The sequence below is a fragment of the Heterodontus francisci genome, chromosome 12 (assembly GCF_036365525.1).
Source record: "Heterodontus francisci isolate sHetFra1 chromosome 12, sHetFra1.hap1, whole genome shotgun sequence".
Taxonomy (NCBI): domain Eukaryota; kingdom Metazoa; phylum Chordata; class Chondrichthyes; order Heterodontiformes; family Heterodontidae; genus Heterodontus; species Heterodontus francisci.
In genome coordinates, this window is record NC_090382.1 from 65,298,211 (window position 1) to 65,317,226 (window position 19,016).

At 41.5% G+C, this 19,016-nt stretch overlaps 1 protein-coding gene across 3 annotated transcripts in view; it reads right to left on the reverse strand.

The window, feature by feature from the left end:
• Positions 1-19,016, reverse strand: part of LOC137375891 (SH2 domain-containing protein 4A-like) — a 56,390-nt gene that overhangs the window by 36,535 nt on the left and 839 nt on the right. For all 3 annotated transcript variants that reach the window (XR_010976084.1, XM_068043540.1, XM_068043539.1), the window contains exons 2-3: positions 18,341-18,680; positions 1,576-1,699 (exon numbers count right to left, since the gene is read on the reverse strand). Coding sequence is in view for 2 of the 3 variants with exons in the window: in XM_068043540.1 (XP_067899641.1) it covers positions 1,576-1,699; positions 18,341-18,518 (302 nt within the window). In the remaining variant the exon portion in view is untranslated. The remainder of the gene's footprint in view (positions 1-1,575; positions 1,700-18,340; positions 18,681-19,016) is intronic.

A 19,016-nucleotide genomic window follows, 5' to 3' on the forward strand; every position in this document is an offset into this window, starting at 1 on the left:
TTTACTTACCTTCCTGACATCGAAGCTGCAGCGCATGCGCAATGATGCTCGAGATTGTGGCGGGCCGCCATTTTTTGAGCTCACTGCGCAGACTCAGTTTCGTTCTGGACTCCCAGCTCAGGTAAAATTTCTAATTTCAATACGTACCGGCAGAGCACTTACCATGTGTGTCCGGCCTGACCCGATCCGACTAAACCTGGACTCGGCCCGACCCGACTCAAGCCCAAAAGCCGGACCCAGAAGATGGGCCCGACCCGAACCCGACACGTCGTCGGATCCCATCGCATTCGGATCGGGTAGTAGGCCCCTAATCTGAAGGCACGGAAGTGCCAGCCGCAGCGCCAAAGATCACGGCGGGCCCTCAAGATCACAGGTAAGTCCATGTCAATGTATTAATTTTATTCATTTGAATATTTAAATAGTGGACCCGTTACCTAGTGGCAAAATCCAGCCTGTAATGTTTTGCGCACAGCAAACACCCACAAACAGCAATATTGTAATGACCAGATAATCTATTTTTGTGATGGTGATTGGAGGATAAATATTGGCCATGGGATAACTTCCCTGCTGTTCTTCAAAATAATGCCATTGGATCTTTTACATCCACCCGCACAGGCAGCTGGGGCCTCGGTTAACGTCTCATTCAAAAGACAGCACCTCCAACAATGTAGTACTGCACTGGAGTGTCTGCTTTGATTTTTGTGCTCAAGCCCTGGACAGTATAGTAATAGTGAATAGTATTATAGGATTTTCTTCTCCCCCAGGCATCGGGTTCCGTGGCGGGAGGGTCCTGAAGATGGCTCCATTTGAGACCCGCCACGGACCTCGACGCCGGGAGGGCCCGGCCCAATCCTCAGGGTGGCAGCAAGGCCCCCCCCCGTGGTGCGCACCCCCCACCCCCACACCACCATGGGTCCACAATTTAAATATTCAAATGAATAAAATTAATAAATTTACATGGACTTACCTGCGATCTTAATTTAAGGGGAAGCTAGATATGCATATGAGAAGGGAATAGACAGGTACACTGAGAGTGTTGGATGGGGAAGGATGGGGAGGCATGGACTGTTTGAGCCAAATAACCTGTTTCTGTGCTGCATATTCGACATAATTCTCTGTATTCATTGTTTTATAAAGCTTTAAAATAGGAGTTGTTTGAATTCATCTGCTAACTATATATTTTAGGAAGAAAGACTCAACTCTTTATTCTAAATGGAAACCATATGCATCAGAATTTTAAACAAAATAGTATTCATAACCAAGTTAGTATATCCACAGTAAGTTCAGTAACAGTCCATTTATGCTCCAGTTTTAAGGAATTGGAGAACCAATCCCACCATCAAAAAACACAATTTTCTGTTTTTAAAATAATTGCTTAGTTTAAATTGACTTTAAAAAATGTAGATAAAATTATTTTCTTTTGGAAAAGATTGCATGCTGAATAAATAACACACAGTTTAGCACAGTATATTTGTAACCAGGACATGTAAATGTTTCTAAGACCTTCAATCCTCACAAAGTTACATCTTTCTTCCGAAATATTTGGTTTATTTGCCAGTTTTCATGGATCTGTACCTTGTTTCTGCTGACGTTTCAGTACAGATCTGTTCATAGGGTTTATCGCCTCGAGCCTCTCCCATCACCCACACCCACACATCTCCATCTTTTCCAAGCAGCCAATCCACACGTTTTGTGGACTCTGTAAGGGGAGATAAAAGCATTCATTAATGACTGAAGTTGTGAAGAATGGGTGTTTAGATGTTAAGCGTATGAATGAAAAAGGTCTAACACTTTGCATAATAAAGGGAAGTTAGTAAGTTTGAAGAATTTGTCTGCTCCATTTGTAATTATTTGTATGCCTTTGTAAATTTCTCATTGTCTTTTACATTTATCCGCAAAAGAGGGCAAGTGCCCTTCTTCTAGGTTTTTACTTATTCCATCTACATCGGCCAACAGGAAGTGTATGTCAGGGTAACCCAAGTTTACATGCTTTCTAATTCTATTTCTTTTCCTGCCTATTCAGTGTAAATTGGATTTACAGGGAAGACAGATATAAGCCTTGCCTTACAAAAAAAATCTATGGTTCCTACAAACTGAACAAGAGAGCAGTGTTTACAATGAATAAAACTGGATCAATCCATAATTTGTTTCTTTTTCCCCCAGCAGACGTGTTAAAAAGAATGTCATGCTAGGCCCCGCCTGCCAAGAATGAGGCACATTAATTTTGTCATGAACATTGATATTAAACTGTTACTGGAGTGAAGAAAGAATTTGTTAAACAGATCAGCAATGGTTGGAAAAGGCATTTGCATATTAACAGGCGGTGCTTGGAAGGACAAAGAACCATCCCCTGACACACTCAACCCACAATGGACCTTGGTCACCAGGTATTGTGTATAAGAGGAGCATTCCAGAGACTACTAAGGTGATACAATCCAAGATGTGGTCAGACTAGTTAGTCACATGACTAACCTGCTTGGCAACCTGGGTTTTTCTGAATTGTACAAACAGTTTGATCTGAGAGTCCCTATTTGCTCATGGACTGAAAAGATCTCTTCGGTCTGCTCCCATCTCTTTCTCACGGAACTCCAAATCCACTGAAGACGCATGAAACCCAAGAGAGAAAAGTCTCCTACAGCAAACAAGGCTTAAGAAGAATACTGGGCCCTGCAATCAAGGATTCTACAGTGAGCTCGAAGAACCGTAACAAAAACTCTTCAGATATTGCCTCAAACTTTTCCACTTTATTTTTCTTCTGCTCTTTTCTGTCTCTATTTGCATGTGTGTATCTATCGCGTATGCATGCTAGCGTGGGCGCGTCATGTATCTGTAGGCATTAACCGAATTAGAGTTCAAGTTTAAGTTTAATAAATTTCAACTTCCCTTCTTTAAACCTAAGAAAATCTGTTTGTGCTGGTTTATTTGCCTGATAATTGGAAAGCGGTGAACAGGGATTCATCAAGGGGGAGCTAAAAACACAGTGTGTTTAAAAATAAAACCCTGTTACGGTAAGACCAGGTGAAGGCTGAGAGGGAACCCTAGACACCTTTCTCACTGGGTCGTAACAAGAAATATAGTTTCAAAAAACTGCACAAGCTCTAAAAAGTAAGATGGCTTTTATCTTGGATATGTGGTTTTACTTTCCTTCACCATTGTATCATTATGGGAATGTGTCCAATATTTTCAATGTATTCATATATAGACAATACCGCATTCTAAGTTGAAGGTCAAACTACAAACTGGTGCAAACAAGAGAAAACTACAGTTAGAGAGAAAACTGCATTAGTATTGAGTTACATAACTATTCTGGGCAAAGATGTAGTTTATTATAAAATTACTCTATTTATTGATTCTTCTGCTGTAATGTTAAATACTGGCTCAGTGCTAACTCAAGTAACAAGTATTTAGAATTTCCCCCATCTTTGCGAATGAAACGTGCACAGATAATTTGCTGTTATTGTGTGAAAAATGCTTCACACTCAGTTCTAATGAATCACAAATTCAAGTTTTCCAACAATTTTATTCCTATATTTTTGGTAATGTAAGAGACCAATATCATGAAGCAGGGTGAAAATTGGGGTACTGCATGAAGCGATGACTCACTTCAAAAAGATAGCCAATGCAATTTAAAATTATGTATCTAAAACCTAAGATTCAGTATTATCCTTGCCAGGGAACAGGGTATTGTTCTTTCTGATTTTACTTTACCACCAGGATCGACTTCCAAGGGACTGGTTACAAGGTGTATTGCTGTCATGCATCTACATCCAAAAAGTAGCAGTGAAACAGGGAAACTCATTCCCATGCAGTATTAGTACCACAGACAATCATAGAGCACATACACTATAGAACACAAGTTTGGTGTCATTCGCTTTAGCCCTCTTCTCTCTTTCAGATGACCAAATATAATTTACTCTCAGCAGGCATTCTTAAAATACAGTCCAATTTCACCAAAGTAATAATCAATCATTACCAGAGACTTATACCAATTACTTGATCATGATCAGTGTCTGCACTGAGTGCTGCTGGTGGGCAAATGTGTGAAGAAGGGAGTTTGGTAAGTGAGGGGATTTTAAGGGTTAAGCTCTCCAAAGTCTAGTTTTTGTTTTGTTTACATTTAGCAATTAACTAAAAATACTGTTTAAGTCCAGAGGCAAGTTAAGTTTCTTGCAGTTTTAAACAGGAGCATACAAGCTCTCTGAGTAGCTGTAGTTAATTAATTAGGTAACTAGCTTAAACTGGTTTCTGTGCTCTAGCAAAGTTGACACATCATTGTTTTCAGAGAGTATAAATTCAGGGGACTTGCTACTTGTCTGCACTGAGTGCTGCTGGTGGGCACAGTGTGAAGAAGGGAGTTTGGTAAGTGAGGAAGTTCGGTAAGGAGGGGAACAATAAATTAATTAAGAAAAAATACATTTAATTCAATGAACTAAATAAAGATGGCAGGACAGGTAATGTGTCACGGCTGCAGTATGTGGGAGTTCCTGGATGCCATGGCAATCCATGACAACCACGTCAGTAGTGTCTGTGGCTCGAAGAGCTTTGGCTCAGAGTCATTGAGCTGGAAGCCGAGCTGCAGACACTGCGATGCACCAAGGAGGGGGAAAGTTACCTGGACACTTTGTTCTAGAAGGCAGTCACACCCCTTAGGATAGGGTCATCTGTTTTGGTCAGGCACAGGAGGGTGTGACTGTGAGTCAGGCATGTAAGCGGATCGAGAAGGTGGGAGTGGAGGAGCCTCAGCCCTTGCAATTCAGCAACAAGTTTGAGGTTCTTGCAGCTTGTATGGACAAGAGCTAGGGTTGTAGGGTGGATGGGCAGACTGACAATGGTGCCACGGTACAGGAAGCCGTTCAAGTGGGGGGGGGGGAACAAAAAGGAATGTAGTGGTAGTAGGGGACAGTATAATGAGGGGGATTAACACTGTTCTCTGCAGCAAAGAGTAAGAGTCCAAAAGGTTGTGTTGCCTGCCTGGTGCCAGGGTGCGGGACATCTGCTCAGGGCTGGAGAGGAACTTACAGTGGGAGGCGGAGGATCCAGTTGTCATGGTCCATGTAGGTACCAACGACACAGGCAGGACAAGGAAAGAGGTTCTGCCTCGTCAATATGAGGAGCAAGGCACTAAATTAAGAAGCAGAACCTCAAAGGTAATAATCTCTGGATTATTACCTGAGCCACGTGCAGATTTGAGTAGGGCAAATAAGATTAGAGAAATGAATGCATGGCTGAAAGACTGGTGTGGTAGAAGTGGGTTCTAGTTTGTGGGGCACTGACACCAGTAGTGGTGGCTGTACCGTTGGGACGGTCAACACTTGAACCATGCTGGGACCAGTGTTCTAGTGAGCCGCATAACTAGGGAAGTAGAGAGGGTTTTAAACTAAGTAAAGGGGGCAAGGGATCAAAGTTGGGAAGATGTGGTAAATCAAAGAGTAGAGACAAGGCAAGAGAGAAAGCTATTAATATGGGAAAAGATAAACAGACGGTGAAAGGAAGGGACAGTGAGTACAAATCTAAGAGCAAATCAGCAGACAAAGCTGGAGGTTACAAAAATAATAAAAAGGACAAAACTAAAGGCTCTGTATCTGAATGCATGTAGCATTCGAAACAAAACAGATGAACTGATAGCGCAAATAGAAATAAATAAGTACGATCTGATAGCTATTACAGAGACATGGTTGCAGGATGTCATAGATTAGATTAGATTAGAGATACAGCACTGAAACAGGCCCTTCGGCCCACCGAGTCTGTGCCGAACATCAACCACCCATTTATACTAATCCTACACTAATCCCATATTCCTACCAAACATCCCCACCTGTCCCTATATTTCCCTACCACCTACCTATACTAGTGACAATTTATAATGGCCAATTTACCTATCAACCTGCAAGTCTTTTAGGGATGGTTTAAACCAGCTTGGCAGGGGGATGGGAACCTGAGTGCAGTCTTCGATAGGACAATTTCAGGGAAGGGAACAGGAGGCAGAAAATTAGCGAGTGACTCTGAAAGACAGAAGAAGCAAAGGTTAAAAAGTGTGCAACACAGGAATTCAGCAGTGTTAAAGGATATTTATTTAAATGCAAGGAGTATAGTATACAAAACTGATGAGCTGAGGGCACAGATAGACACAAGGCAACACAATATTGTTGCTATAACGGAAACTTGGCTTAAAGAGGGGCAAGAATGGCAACTCAACATCCCTGGATAGAGAGGGAGATAAAAAAGGAGGGGGTGTAGCATTATTAGTTAAGGAATCAATAACAGCTTCGAGGAGGGATGATATACTAAATGAATCATCAAATGAGGCCACATGGGTGGAGCTCAGAAATAAAAAAGGGGCAGCCACATTACTAGGAGTGTACTATAGAGTCCCAAATAGTGAGAGGGAGGTAGAAGAACAAATATGTAGGCAAATTTCTCAGTGCAAAAACTATAGGGCAATAATAGTTGGTGATTTCAACTACCCCAATATCAACTGGGATACAAACAGTGTGAAGGGCACAGAGGGGACAAAATTCTTGAAGTGTATTCAAGAGAACTTTTTTAGCCAGCACGTAACAAGCCCAATGAGAGGGGGCGCAATTCTAGATTTAGTCTTTGGTGAAGAAACCGGGCAAGTGGAGGAAGTAACAGTGGGTGACCATTTTGGAGATAGTGACCATAATATAGTAAGTTTTAGCACAATCATGGAAAAGGACAAAGATAAAACAGGAGTAAAAGTTCTAAATTGGGGGAAGGCAAATTTTAAGAAACTGCGATGTGACCTGGCAAAAGTGGACTGGATACAGCTACTTGAAGGAAAACCAGTGGCAAACCAGTGGGAGGCATTCAAAAGCGAGGTACTACAGACACAATGTAGGCATGTCATCACAAAGATAAAGAGTAGTACTGCCAAATCTAGAGTTCCCTGGTTATCTAGAAGCTTACAGGGTAAGTTAAAGCAGAAAAATAAAGCTTATGATGATCAGAAAAATCTTAATACTTTACAAAGCCTAGAGGAGTATAGAAAGTGCAGGGGTGATGTAATAAAGGAAATTAGAAAAGCAAAGAGAGGACATGAAAAGTTATTGGCAGGTAAAATCAAGGAAAACCTGAAGATGTTTTATCAGTACATTAAAAGCAAGGGATAACTAAGGAAAGGGTAGGGCCCATCAGAGATGTACAAGGGAACATATGCATGGATGCAGAAGATGTGGGCAGGGTTCTTAAGTTTTTTTGTCTCTGTCTTCACAAAGGAAAGGGTTGATGTAGACATTGTAGTTAAAGAGGAGTGTGAAATATTAGATATGATAAGCATAATGAGAGAGGAAGTACTAGAGGGTCTGACATTCTTGAAAGTGGATAAATCGACAGGGCCGGATGGATTGCATCCTCGGTTGTTAAAGGAAGCCAGGGAGGAAATAGCGGATGCGCTGAGGATCATCTTCAAATCTTCACTATATACAGGAGAGGTACCAGATGATTGGAGGTCTGCGAACGTTGTACCATTGTTTAAAAAGGGATAGGCCAAATAATTATCGGTCAGTCTGACCTCGATAGTGGGTAAATTGTTAGAATCTATTCTGAGGGACAGGATAAACTGCCATTTAGAAAGGCACGGATTAATCAGGGATAATCATAGAAACATAGAAAATAGGTGCAGGAGTAGGCCATTCGGCCCTTCGAGCCTGCTCCGCCATTCATTATGATCACGGTTGATCATCCAATTCAGTAACCTGTTCCCGCTTTCCCCCAATATCCTTTCATCCCTTTCACCCCAAGAGCTATATCTAACTCCTTCTTGAAAGCATACAATGTTTTGGCCTCAACTGCTTTCTGTGGTAGCGAATTCCACAGGTTCACCACTCTCTGGGTGGAGAAATTTCTCCTCAACTCAGTCCTGAAAGGTTTACCCCCTATCCTTAGACTATGACCTCTGGTTCTGGACTCCCCCACCATCGGGATCATCCTTCCTGCATCTACCATGTCAAGTCCTGTTAGACTTTTATACGTTTCTATGAGATCTCCCCTCACTCTTCTGAACTTCAACAAATATAATCCTAACCGACTCAATCTCTCCTATTATGTCAGTCATGCCATCCCAGGAATCAGTCTGGTAAACCTTCACTGCACTCCCTCTATAGCAAGAACATCTTTCCTCAGATAAGGAGACCAAAACTGCACACAATATTCCAGGTGTGGCCTCACCAAGGCCCTGTATAATTGCAGCAAGACATCACTGTTCCTATACTCGAATCCTCTTGCTATGAAGGCCAACATACCATTTCACCCTTTTTATCACCTGTTGCACCTGCTTACTTACCTTCAGCAACTGGTGTACGAGAATACCCAGGGTCTCACTGCACATTCCCTTCTCTGTGTATAGCCCTTCAGATAATAATCTGCCTTCCTGTTTTTGCTACCAAAGTGGATAACCTCACATTTATCCACATTATACTGCACCTGCCTTAAATTATCCCACTCATTCAACTTGTCCAAATCACCCTGAAGCCTCTCTGCATCCTCCTCACAACTCACCCTCCCACCCAGTTTTGTGTCATCTGCAAATTTTGAGATATTACATTTAGTTCCCTCGTCTAAATCATTAATATACATTGTGAATTGCTGGGGTCCTAGCACCGATCCCTGCGGTACCCCACTAGTTACTGCCTGCCATTCGGAAAAAGACCCGTTTATTCCTACTCTTTATTTCCTGTCTGCCAACCAATTTTCTATCCATCGCAATACACTACCCCCAATCCCATGCCCTTTAATTTTACACGCTAACCTCTTATGTGGGACTTTGTCGAAAGCCTTCTGAAAGTCCAAATAAACCACATTCACTGGCTCCCCCTCATCAACTCTACTAGTTACATCCTCGAAGATTTCTAGTAGATTTGTCAAGCATGATTTCCCTTTCGTAAGTCCAATCATCATGGATTTGTTAAGCGAAGGTCATGTCTTACTAACTTAATTGAGTTTTTTGAGGAAGTAACAAGAAGGATTGATGAGGGTAGTGCAGTGGATGTGGTCTCAATGGATTTTGGCAGACTGGTCAGTAAAATGAAAGCCCATGGGATATAGGGGAATGTGGCAGAATTGGCTCAGGAAAGGAAACAAAGTGTAGTAGTCGACGGAAGTTTTTGTGACTGGGAAGCTGTTTCCAGTGGCATTCCACAGGGCTCAGTGTTGGGTCCCTTGATGTTTGTGGTATATAGTAATACTTTGGACTTAAATGTGGGAGGCATGATTGGGAAATTTGATGATGATACAAAAATTGTCCATGTAGATGATAGTGAACAGGATAGCTATAGACTCCAAAAAGAAATCAATGGTTTGGTTGAGTGGGCGGAGAAGTAACACATGGAATTCAATCCAGATAAGTGTGAGGTAATGCATTTAGGGAGGGCAAACAAAGCGAGGGAATACACAATAACGGGAGGATATTGAGAGGGGTAGAAGAAGTGAGAGACCTTGGAGTGCATGTCCACAGGTCCCTGAAGGTGGCAGGACAGGTAGATAGAGTGGTGAAGAAGGCATATGGAATACTTCCCTTTATTGACCAAGGTATAGAATACAAAGACAGGGATTTTTTTTTATTCATTCATGGGATGTGGGCATTGCTGGCCAGGCCAGCATTTATTGCCCATCCCCAATTGCCCTTGAGAAGGGGTGGTGAGCTGCCTTCTTGAACTGCTGCAGTCCAGGTGAGGTAGGTACATCCACAGTGCTGTTAGGAAGAGAGTTCCAAATTTTGATCCAGCGACAGTGAAGGAATAGCGATAGAGTTCCAAGTCAGGATTGTGTGTGACTTGGAGGGGAATTTGCAGGTGGTGGTGTTCCCATGCATTTGCTGCCCTTGTCCTTCTAGTTGGTAGAGGTCTCTGGTTTGGAAGGTGATGTCTAAGGAGCCTTGGTGCGTTACTGCAGTGCATCTTGTAGATGGCACGCACTGCTGCCACTTTGCGTCAGTGGTGGAGGGAGTGAATGTTTGTAGATGGGTGCCAATCAAGCTGGCTGCTTTGTCCTAGATGGTGTCAAGCTTCTTGAGTGTTGTTGGAGCTGCCAGGCATCCCTCCTGACTTGTGCCTTGTAGATGGTGGACAGGCTTTGGGGAGTCAGGAGGTGAGTTACTCACCGCAGGATTCCTAGCCTCTGACCTGCTCTTGCAGCCATGGTATTTATATGGCTACTCCAGTTCAGTTTCTGGTCAATGGTAACCCCTAAGATGTTGATAGTGGGGGATTCAGCGATGGTAATGCCATTGAATGTCAAGAGAAGATGGTTAGATTCTCTCTTGTTGGAGATGGTCATTGCCTGGCACTCGTGTGGGCGAATGTTACTTGCCACTTATCAGCCCAAGCCTGGATATTGTCCAAGTCTTGCTGCATTTCTACACAGATTGCTTCAGTATCTGAGGAGTCATGAATGGTGCTGAACATTGTGCAATCATCAGTGAACATCCCCACTTCTGATCTTATGATTGAAGGAAGGTCATTGGTGAAGCAGCTGAAGATGGTTGGGCCTAGGACACTACCCTGAGGAACTCCTGCAGTGATGTCCTGGAGCTAAGATGATTGACCTCCAACAACCACAACCATCTTCCTTTGCGCTAGGTATGACTCCAGCCGGCGGAGGGTTTTCCCCCGATTCCCATTGGCCTCAGTTTTGCTAGGGCTCCTTGATGCCATACTCGGTCAAAAGTTGCCTTGATGTCAAGGGCAGTCACTCTCAGCTCACCTCTTGAGGTCAGCTTTTTTGTCCATGTTTGAACCAAGGCTGTAATGAGGTCAGGAGCTGAGTAGCCCTGGAGGAACCCAAACTGAGCTTCACTGAGCAGGTTATTGCTAAGTAAATGCCGCTTGATTGCCGCATGTAATGCTGGAATTGTATAAAATGCTGGTTAGGCCACAGTTGTAGTATTGCATACAGTTATAGTCACCACATTACAGAAAGGACATAATTGCTCTGGAGAGAGTACAGAGGAGATTTACAAGAATGTTGCCAGGGCTTGAAAGTTGCAGCTATGAGAAAAGATTGGATAGATGAGGGTTGCTTTCCTTAGAATAGAGGAGGCTGAGGGGTGACTAAATTGAGGTGTACAAAATGATGAGGGGCCTAGATAGAGTAAACAGGAAGGACCTGCTTCCCCTAGCGGAGAGGTCAATTACCAGGGGGCACAGATTTAAGGTGATTGGTCGAAGGATTAGAGGGGATATGATGAAAAGGTTTTCCACCCAGAGGGTGGTAGGGGGCGGGAAATTCACTGCCAGGAATGGTGGTAGAGGCAGAAACACTCAATTCTTTTAAAAGGTACCTGGACTTGCACCTGAACTGCTGTAACCTGCAAGGCTATGGACTAGATGCTGGAAGGTGGGATTAGATTGGGCGGCTAGTTTTTTTGGCTGGCACAGACACAACAGGCTGAATGGCCTCCTTCTGTGCCATAATTTTTCTATGGTTCTATTGTGTCTTGAATATTGAAGGGTACAAGGGACATTTAGGAAGGACAGGAAGCTAGGAAAAGGTGGAGGGATGGCTGTGTTAATTAATGATGGTATTAGCACAATAGAGCGGGATGACCCAAGTACAGGAAACCAGGATGTAGAAGTGGTTTGTGTGTCATAAGAAATGATAAAGGCATGAAGTCACCTGTGGGAGTGGTGTACAGGCCCCCTAACAATAACCACATGGTAGGATGAGATATAAAGGAAGAAATAATGGGTGCCTGTCAGAAAGCTACAGCGATAATCATGTAGGGTTTTAATCTACATATAGACTGGAAAAATCAGATGGGCAAAGGTAGCCAAGATGAGGAGTTCATAGAATGTTTTCAGGATAGTTTCTCAGATCAGCATGTTCTGGAGCCAACCAGAGAGCAGGCCATACTAGACCTGATAATGTGCAACGAGATAGGATTAATTAATGACCTAATAGTGAAGACGCCCCTAGACAGCAGTGATCATAATATGATTGAATTTTACATTTGGTTTGAGGGAGAGAAGAGTGGATCTAAGACTAGTGTTACGACCAGGTGAGAAAGGTGTCTAGGGGTCTCTTACTATCTTCCTCTGGTCTTATTGTAACAGGGTTTAATTTTTAAACACTATTTTGAGCCCCCCCCCCACTTGGTGAATCCTTGTTCACCATTTTCCAATTATAAGGTAAAGAAATGAGCAAAAACAGGCCTTCCTAGGTTTAAAGGAGAAAAGTGAAATTTATTTTAAAAACTTACAAACTGAAACTCTAATTCGGTTAGTGCCTATGGATACATACCATCCCATCCCCCAGGCGAGCATGCATATGCGACACACACATGCAAATAGAGATAGAAAAGAGCAGGAGAAAAATAAAATGGAGAGATTTGAGGCAAAATCAGAAGTTTCTTGTTACTGTGCTTCGAGCTCACTGTAGTCCTTTTGCGGGCAATTCTTGCTTTTCGTTGGGGCCTAGTATTCGTAAACCTTGTTTACTGTAGGAGACTGCTGTCTCTTTGGGTTCATGTGTCTTCAATGGGTCTTCAGTTTCATGAGAGAGATGAAAGCAGACAGGAGAGAGATGTCCTCAGTCTAGGAGCAAAGAGCTTTCTGAGTTTTAAAACTCTGTAGCAAGTTCAAATTCAAAAAACTCCAACTGCCAGTTCATGTGACTAACCTGGTCTGAACAGGTCTTCTGTGTATTGGGGAAGCAGGGACTGGGTCCTTTGTTACAATACTGTCTGTTACTATGCAAAAAAGATTTTTATGGTGAGGGGCCTGGCAATTCCTTGTGATAGGCCCTCTTTTCTTCCCAGCAGCAATTTTAAGTTTTAATGTTCATGCGGCAGAATAATGTGTGCCTCATTCTTGGTAGGTGGGGGTCTGCACGACACTCGTATTTTAAAGTTAAAATGAGGAAAATTATGAGGACATGAAAGCAGATAGCAAAAGTGAACTGGCAAAGTAGGTTAAGGGATAGGTTAATAGAGATGTAGTGGCAGACATTTATGGGGATATTTCAGAATACACAGAATAGATACATTCCAAGAAGAAAATTTCACGGGGAGGACCCATCATCCATGGTTAACTAAAAAAGTTAAAGATCATAGCAAACTTAAGGAAAAAGCATATAATTGTGTAAAGATGGGTGGCAGGTCAGAACATTGGACTGAATATAAAAAGCAGCAAAGAATGACTAAAAAAATAATAAGGAGGGAAATGAGAAAGCCGGATAGAAATATAAAAACAGGTAGTAAGAGTTTCTATAGATATTTAAGAGTTAACAATGTGAGCATTGGTACTATAGAAAGTGAGTCTGGGGAATCAATAAGGGAAAATAAGGAGATGGCAGATGAATTGTACAGGTATTTTGAATCAGTCTTCACCATACAGGATACAAGTAACATCCGAGAAATAGCTGTAAATCAGGAAATGGAAGGGACGGAGGAACTCAAGAAAATTACAATCACCAGGGAAGTGGTACTGAGCAAATTGTTGGAGCTGCGGGCTGACAAGTCCCCAGGTCCTGATGGACTTCATCCTAGGGTCTTAAAAGAAGTGGCTAGTGGGATAGTTAGATTTGGGGAAGGTTCCATTAGATTGGAAAATAGCTGCTGCAATTCCTTTATTCAAAAAGGGAGGGAGATAGAAAACAAGAAACTACAGGCCAGTTAGTTTAATATCTGTCTTAGGGAAAATGTTGGATACTATTATTGAAGACATTATAGCAGGGCACTTCAAAAAATTCAAGGTAATCATGTACAGTCAACATGGTATTGTGAAAGGAAAATCACGTTTAACCAATTTATTGGAGTTCTTTGAAGACTGCTGTGGATAAAGGGGAACCGGTGGATGTACTGTACTTTGATCTCCAGAAGGTATTTGATAAGGTGCCACATCAAAGGTTATTGCGGAAAATAAAAGCTCATGGTGTAGGGGGTAACATATTGGCATGGACAGAAGATTGGCTAGCTAACAGGAAACAGTGGGCATAAATGGGTCATTTTCTGGTTGGCAATAACAAGTGGTTTGCCAGAAGGATCAGTACTGGGGCCTCAACTTTTACAATTTATAATATTGACTTGGATGAAAGGACCAAAGGTATGGTTGCTAAATTTTCTGATGACACAAAGATAGATAGGAAAGTAGGTTGTGAAGAGGACATAAGGAGGCTACAAAAGAAGGGAGATAGGTTAAATGAGTGGGACAAGATCTGGCAAATGGAGTATAATGTGGGAAAATGTGACATTGAAGAATAAAAAAGCAGCATTGATGTAAATGGTGAGAGATTGCAGAGCTCTGAGATGCAGAGGGATCTGGGTGTCCTAGTGCATGAATCGCATAAGGTTAGTATGCAGGTACAGCAAGTAATTAGGAAAGCTAATAGAATGTTATAATTTATTGCAAGGGGAATTGAATACAAAAGTAGGGAGGGTATGCTTCAGTTATACAGGGCATTGGTGAGACCATATCTAGAGTACTATGTACAGTATTGGTCTACTTATTTAAGGAAGGATGTAAATGCATTGGAAGCAGTTCGGAGAAGGTTTACTAGACTAATACCTGGAATGGGTTGGACTGGCTAGGCTTGTATCCGCTAGAGTTTAGAAGAGTCAGAGGCGACTTGATTGAAACCTATAAGATCCTGAGGGGTCTTGACAGGGTGGATGTGGAAAGGATATTTCCTCTTGTGGGAGAATCTAGAACTAGGGGTCACTGTTTAAAAATAAGGGGTCGCCCATTTAAGACAGAGATGAAGAGACATTTTTTTCTCAGAGGGTTGTGAGGCACAGAATCATAGAATTGTTACAGTGCCGAAGGAGGCCATTTAGCCCACCGTGTCTGCACCGGTTCTCCGAAAGAGCGATTAACTCCTGCCTTCTCCCCGTAACCTTGCACATTCTTTTCATAGAACAGTCTAATTCCCTTTTGAATGCTTCAATTGAACCTGCCTCCACCACACTCTCAGGCAGTGCATTCCGGATCCTAATCACTCTCAGCGTGAAAAAGTTTTTCCTCATGTCACTTTTGCTTCTCTTACCAAATATTTTAAATCTGTGCCCTTTCGTTCTCGATCCTTTCATGGGTACGAACATCTCTCTATCTACTCTGTCCAGACCCCTCATGATTTTGAATACCTCTATCAAATCACCTCTCAGCCTTCTCTTCTCCAAGGAAAACAATCCTAACTTCTCCAATCTATCGTCATAACTAACGTTCTTCACCTCTGGAACCAGTCTTGTGAATCTTTTCTGTACTCTCTCCAATGCAGTCATGTCTTTCCTAAAGTGCGGCGCCCAGAACTGGACGCAATACTCCAGCTGAGGCTGAACTAGTGTCTTATATAAGTTCAGCATAACTTCCTTGTTCTTGTACTCTATGTCCCTATTAATAAAACCCAGGATACTGTTTGCTTTATTAACCTCTCTCTCAAACTGTCCTGCCACCTTCATTGACTTATGCACATATACACCCAGGTCCCTCTGCTCCTGCACCTCCTTTAGAATTGTACCCTTTATTTTCTATTGTCTCTCCATGTTCTTCCTACCAAAATGAATCACTTCACATTTCTCTGCATTGAATTTCATCTGACTCCTGTCTGCCGATTCCACCAACTTGTCTATTTCCTTTTGGAGTTCTACACTATCCTCCTCACAGTTGACAATGCTTCCAAGTTTCGTATCATCTGCAAACTTTGAAATTGTGCCTGAACTCTCTTCCTGAAAAGGCAATTGAAGCAATGTGGAGTTTGCAAGTTCTCCCTGTGTCTGCGTGGGTTTCCTCCGGGTGCTCCGGTTTCCTCCCACAGCCAAAAGACTTGCAGGTTGATAGGTAAATTGGCCATTATAAATTGCCCCTAGTATAGGTAGGTGGTAGGGGAATATAGGGACAGGTGAGGATGTGGTAGGAATATGGGATTAGTGTAGGATTAGTATAAATGGGTGGTTGATGGTCAGCACAGACTCGGTGGGCCGAAAGGCCTGTTTCAGTGCTGTATCTCTAAACTAAACAATGTCTTTGAATATTTTTAAGACAGAGGTAGATAGATTCTTGATAAGCACGAGGATGAAAGGTTATTGGGGGTAGGCAGGAATGTGGAGTTGAGGTTACAATCAGATCAGCCATCTTCTTGTTGAATGGCAGAGCAGGCTCGAGGGGCCGAGTGGCCTGCTACTGCTCCTAATTCATATGTTGGTAAAGCCCTTTAAAATTCCATGAGCTGTTATGCCTACAAGTTGCCTAGCACAGCCATCATGATTATGTTTCAAAGCATGACCGTGATTTTTTAATTAGAAGATGAATGAACAATGTAGGAGGAAAATAGATGTATAACCAAAAAATTTAAAAATGCATTCGAGTGGGTTTGAAAAAAAGTTTTAATTTACAATGTTTGATATATGCTTAAATCTATTTGCACCATGATTTATTATTTTTAAGCATTATTCAATTTTTGTAAATTCTATGCATCCTTTCACTTTTACAATCCATTATATGGCCCATTTTGTATGATACGTAAATATGGAGTCACACTGAAGTGTTCACAGACAGAGGAGCTAAGATAAGGAGGTTTGTCCATATTAGGGCAAGAATCTATTATTTAGTCATTGTCATTTCACTTCCTCTGAGGCCCTATGCATTCACTGCTGATGTTACTGGATCAGAGCACAAGCTCCTTTCCACCATTGCACAATTTTCCTGAGAAATGTTAATTTATTACAACATATTATATTATGCCTTTTACACAACAAGCCTCAAAAAGATTGTATCCATCTTGAATCAGAATGATAAAGAAAATAATTTGTATTTATATAGTGCCTTTTGTATTCTGAAGATGTCCCAAAGTGCTTTCCAGCTGTTGAATTACTTTTGAAGTACGGTCACTGTTATGTTGCTAAACAATCAGAAGTAATTGTGCTTTTCTAAGATTTAGATTGTGAGATAACAGGCAGTGGTGATTAATGATGCCAAGCACAGCTTGGAATCTGTTTTCCTGTCTATTTGAGAATTATGATTTTTGAAAACATTATACGTTTCTGCAGCTACGCTGCCACCATGGCTCTCCCATATTCACTAACATGTTAAGTGGAAATAAATATTGCCAACTTCATTCATCTGTATAATTGCAAAACACGCTGAAGTTGTAACAATGGTTAAATTGGCAGCAATAATGCTGTGGCTGACTTTTCCCTCACTTGCAACATAAGCAGAGCAGAGAGGGATCTTGTTATATTGCCTGCATATGTTTTTGCTAAGCTGCAGTAAGTGAAGAATGGCAACTTAGTGAGTGAACACTATCACCACCCTCAGTGTATGCCATCCACCAACAGACCAAGAGTAAATAGCTGTTGCCTTACTCAATATCCCTCTTCTTGTCACCAGCACCACTCAGTGGTACTGAGCATATATTCCACATCATTTTATAACTGTGTAATTTAGATCATGCATAACGGTGCAGATGAGGAAAAAAAGTCAGCTGCTTCATTTGGGAGTAGAGGTTTCATTAGAAAGCTAAAATATGATGGAACCATCTCTAATATGAGGGAGCATTGTATAATAATGGTATTATCCATAAAAATCTTTTAACAGAATGATAACATTATGCTGAAATAAAAGCAAAATACTGCAGATGCTGGAAATCTGCTGCAATCCCTGACATGGAGAATGCATCCCTTCTCTTGGATCTAACCTTTTAATCCATCGCAGACTGATACTATGAAAGTCTCTCTCTCTGATAGCTGTTGCAGTCGAAAATGAAGGTATTTGGGCATTCTGAAATTTGTTGCTAATGTGTGTAAGTCCACAGAATTGAACTGTTTGTTTTCGTCACGAGATTACCTGTTCACTCAGGCAAGAAGGATTCCTGGTGCCATTCAGGTTAGTTTAGTTTTTACTTCATTTAGTAGAGGATATTCTTTTGAGATTAAGGTACTAAGTTACCACAACATAGTACTTTTTTTTTTATCCTGCATGCTATACCTAACCTGGGAATTTTAACATTGATACTGGATCTAAACTATCAGTTCTCACTACTTACATCATTCCCCTCACTAAGGACAAAATTCAGTCTCCAAATAAATGATATTCATGTGCCAAATTATTACTGCTGAAATCGAATCTTTGTGATTTTGGTTGTTCCTAAATGTGTCAGGTATATTGTTTTGAATTCACAAATAAAATTAACACTTTCTCAAACAATAAAGTTGTGAGATATCCCCAAATGCAATTATTTTGTTGAACATTATCATGTCAACCATTTGGGAAATTAATTATCATCCAATCTAAGTTAGCATTGTTTTAAAAGGGGGCAATGACTGGAATCTTCTACTTTGTTTGAATAAATATTACTACTCTACCGTTAAAACAAAATTAACCGGATATCATACCTTTCTGAGTGCCTGACTTCATCTTTTTCTCCTCTCTTTCTGCCTTTTCTTCTCTTTCTTTCCATCTTCGTACTTGCTCTTGTCTCATCTTTAGGAATAGAATCTGTTTTTGTTCTTCGTTCAGTTGATCTAAGACAGCTGGATCTATGTACATGTCCTGTAAAATCTGCTGCAGCATTGTGTCAAGGCTGGACTAGTCGGACCGACAACTGGTCAGAACAAACAATCGAACTAATAACCTTTTGAATAGTGCATTATAAGGCATTTAAGGTCCTCGTATTCTTGATGGCACTGTTCGTTTCTAATGTGTTTGCTTATTTAAATCCTGCTCCAGATCATCCTAAAAAAAGAGGCAGTATTACATAGAAAATTCTGCTGACTTGCAAATATTTACGAATTTATAAATAACTCGAGTCCGCATAACTTTGCAGTAAAGTAACAAAAATACAAATGGTATCCACTAAACTTTATTCTCAGCGAATCGCGTGTATTTTTAGTACAGACTTTAAAAAGTATTTAGTCAATCAGATATAACAATCGACTCTACGCCTCTGCTGTTAAAACCTCTAGCCCTGGGCGTTCCATGTTGCCTTTAATATTAGACGATGTTTATCTAATAGATGACGGTCAGGACATTCCATGTGTTCCCTGTAACTCCCTTCCTTATGCAAAAAAG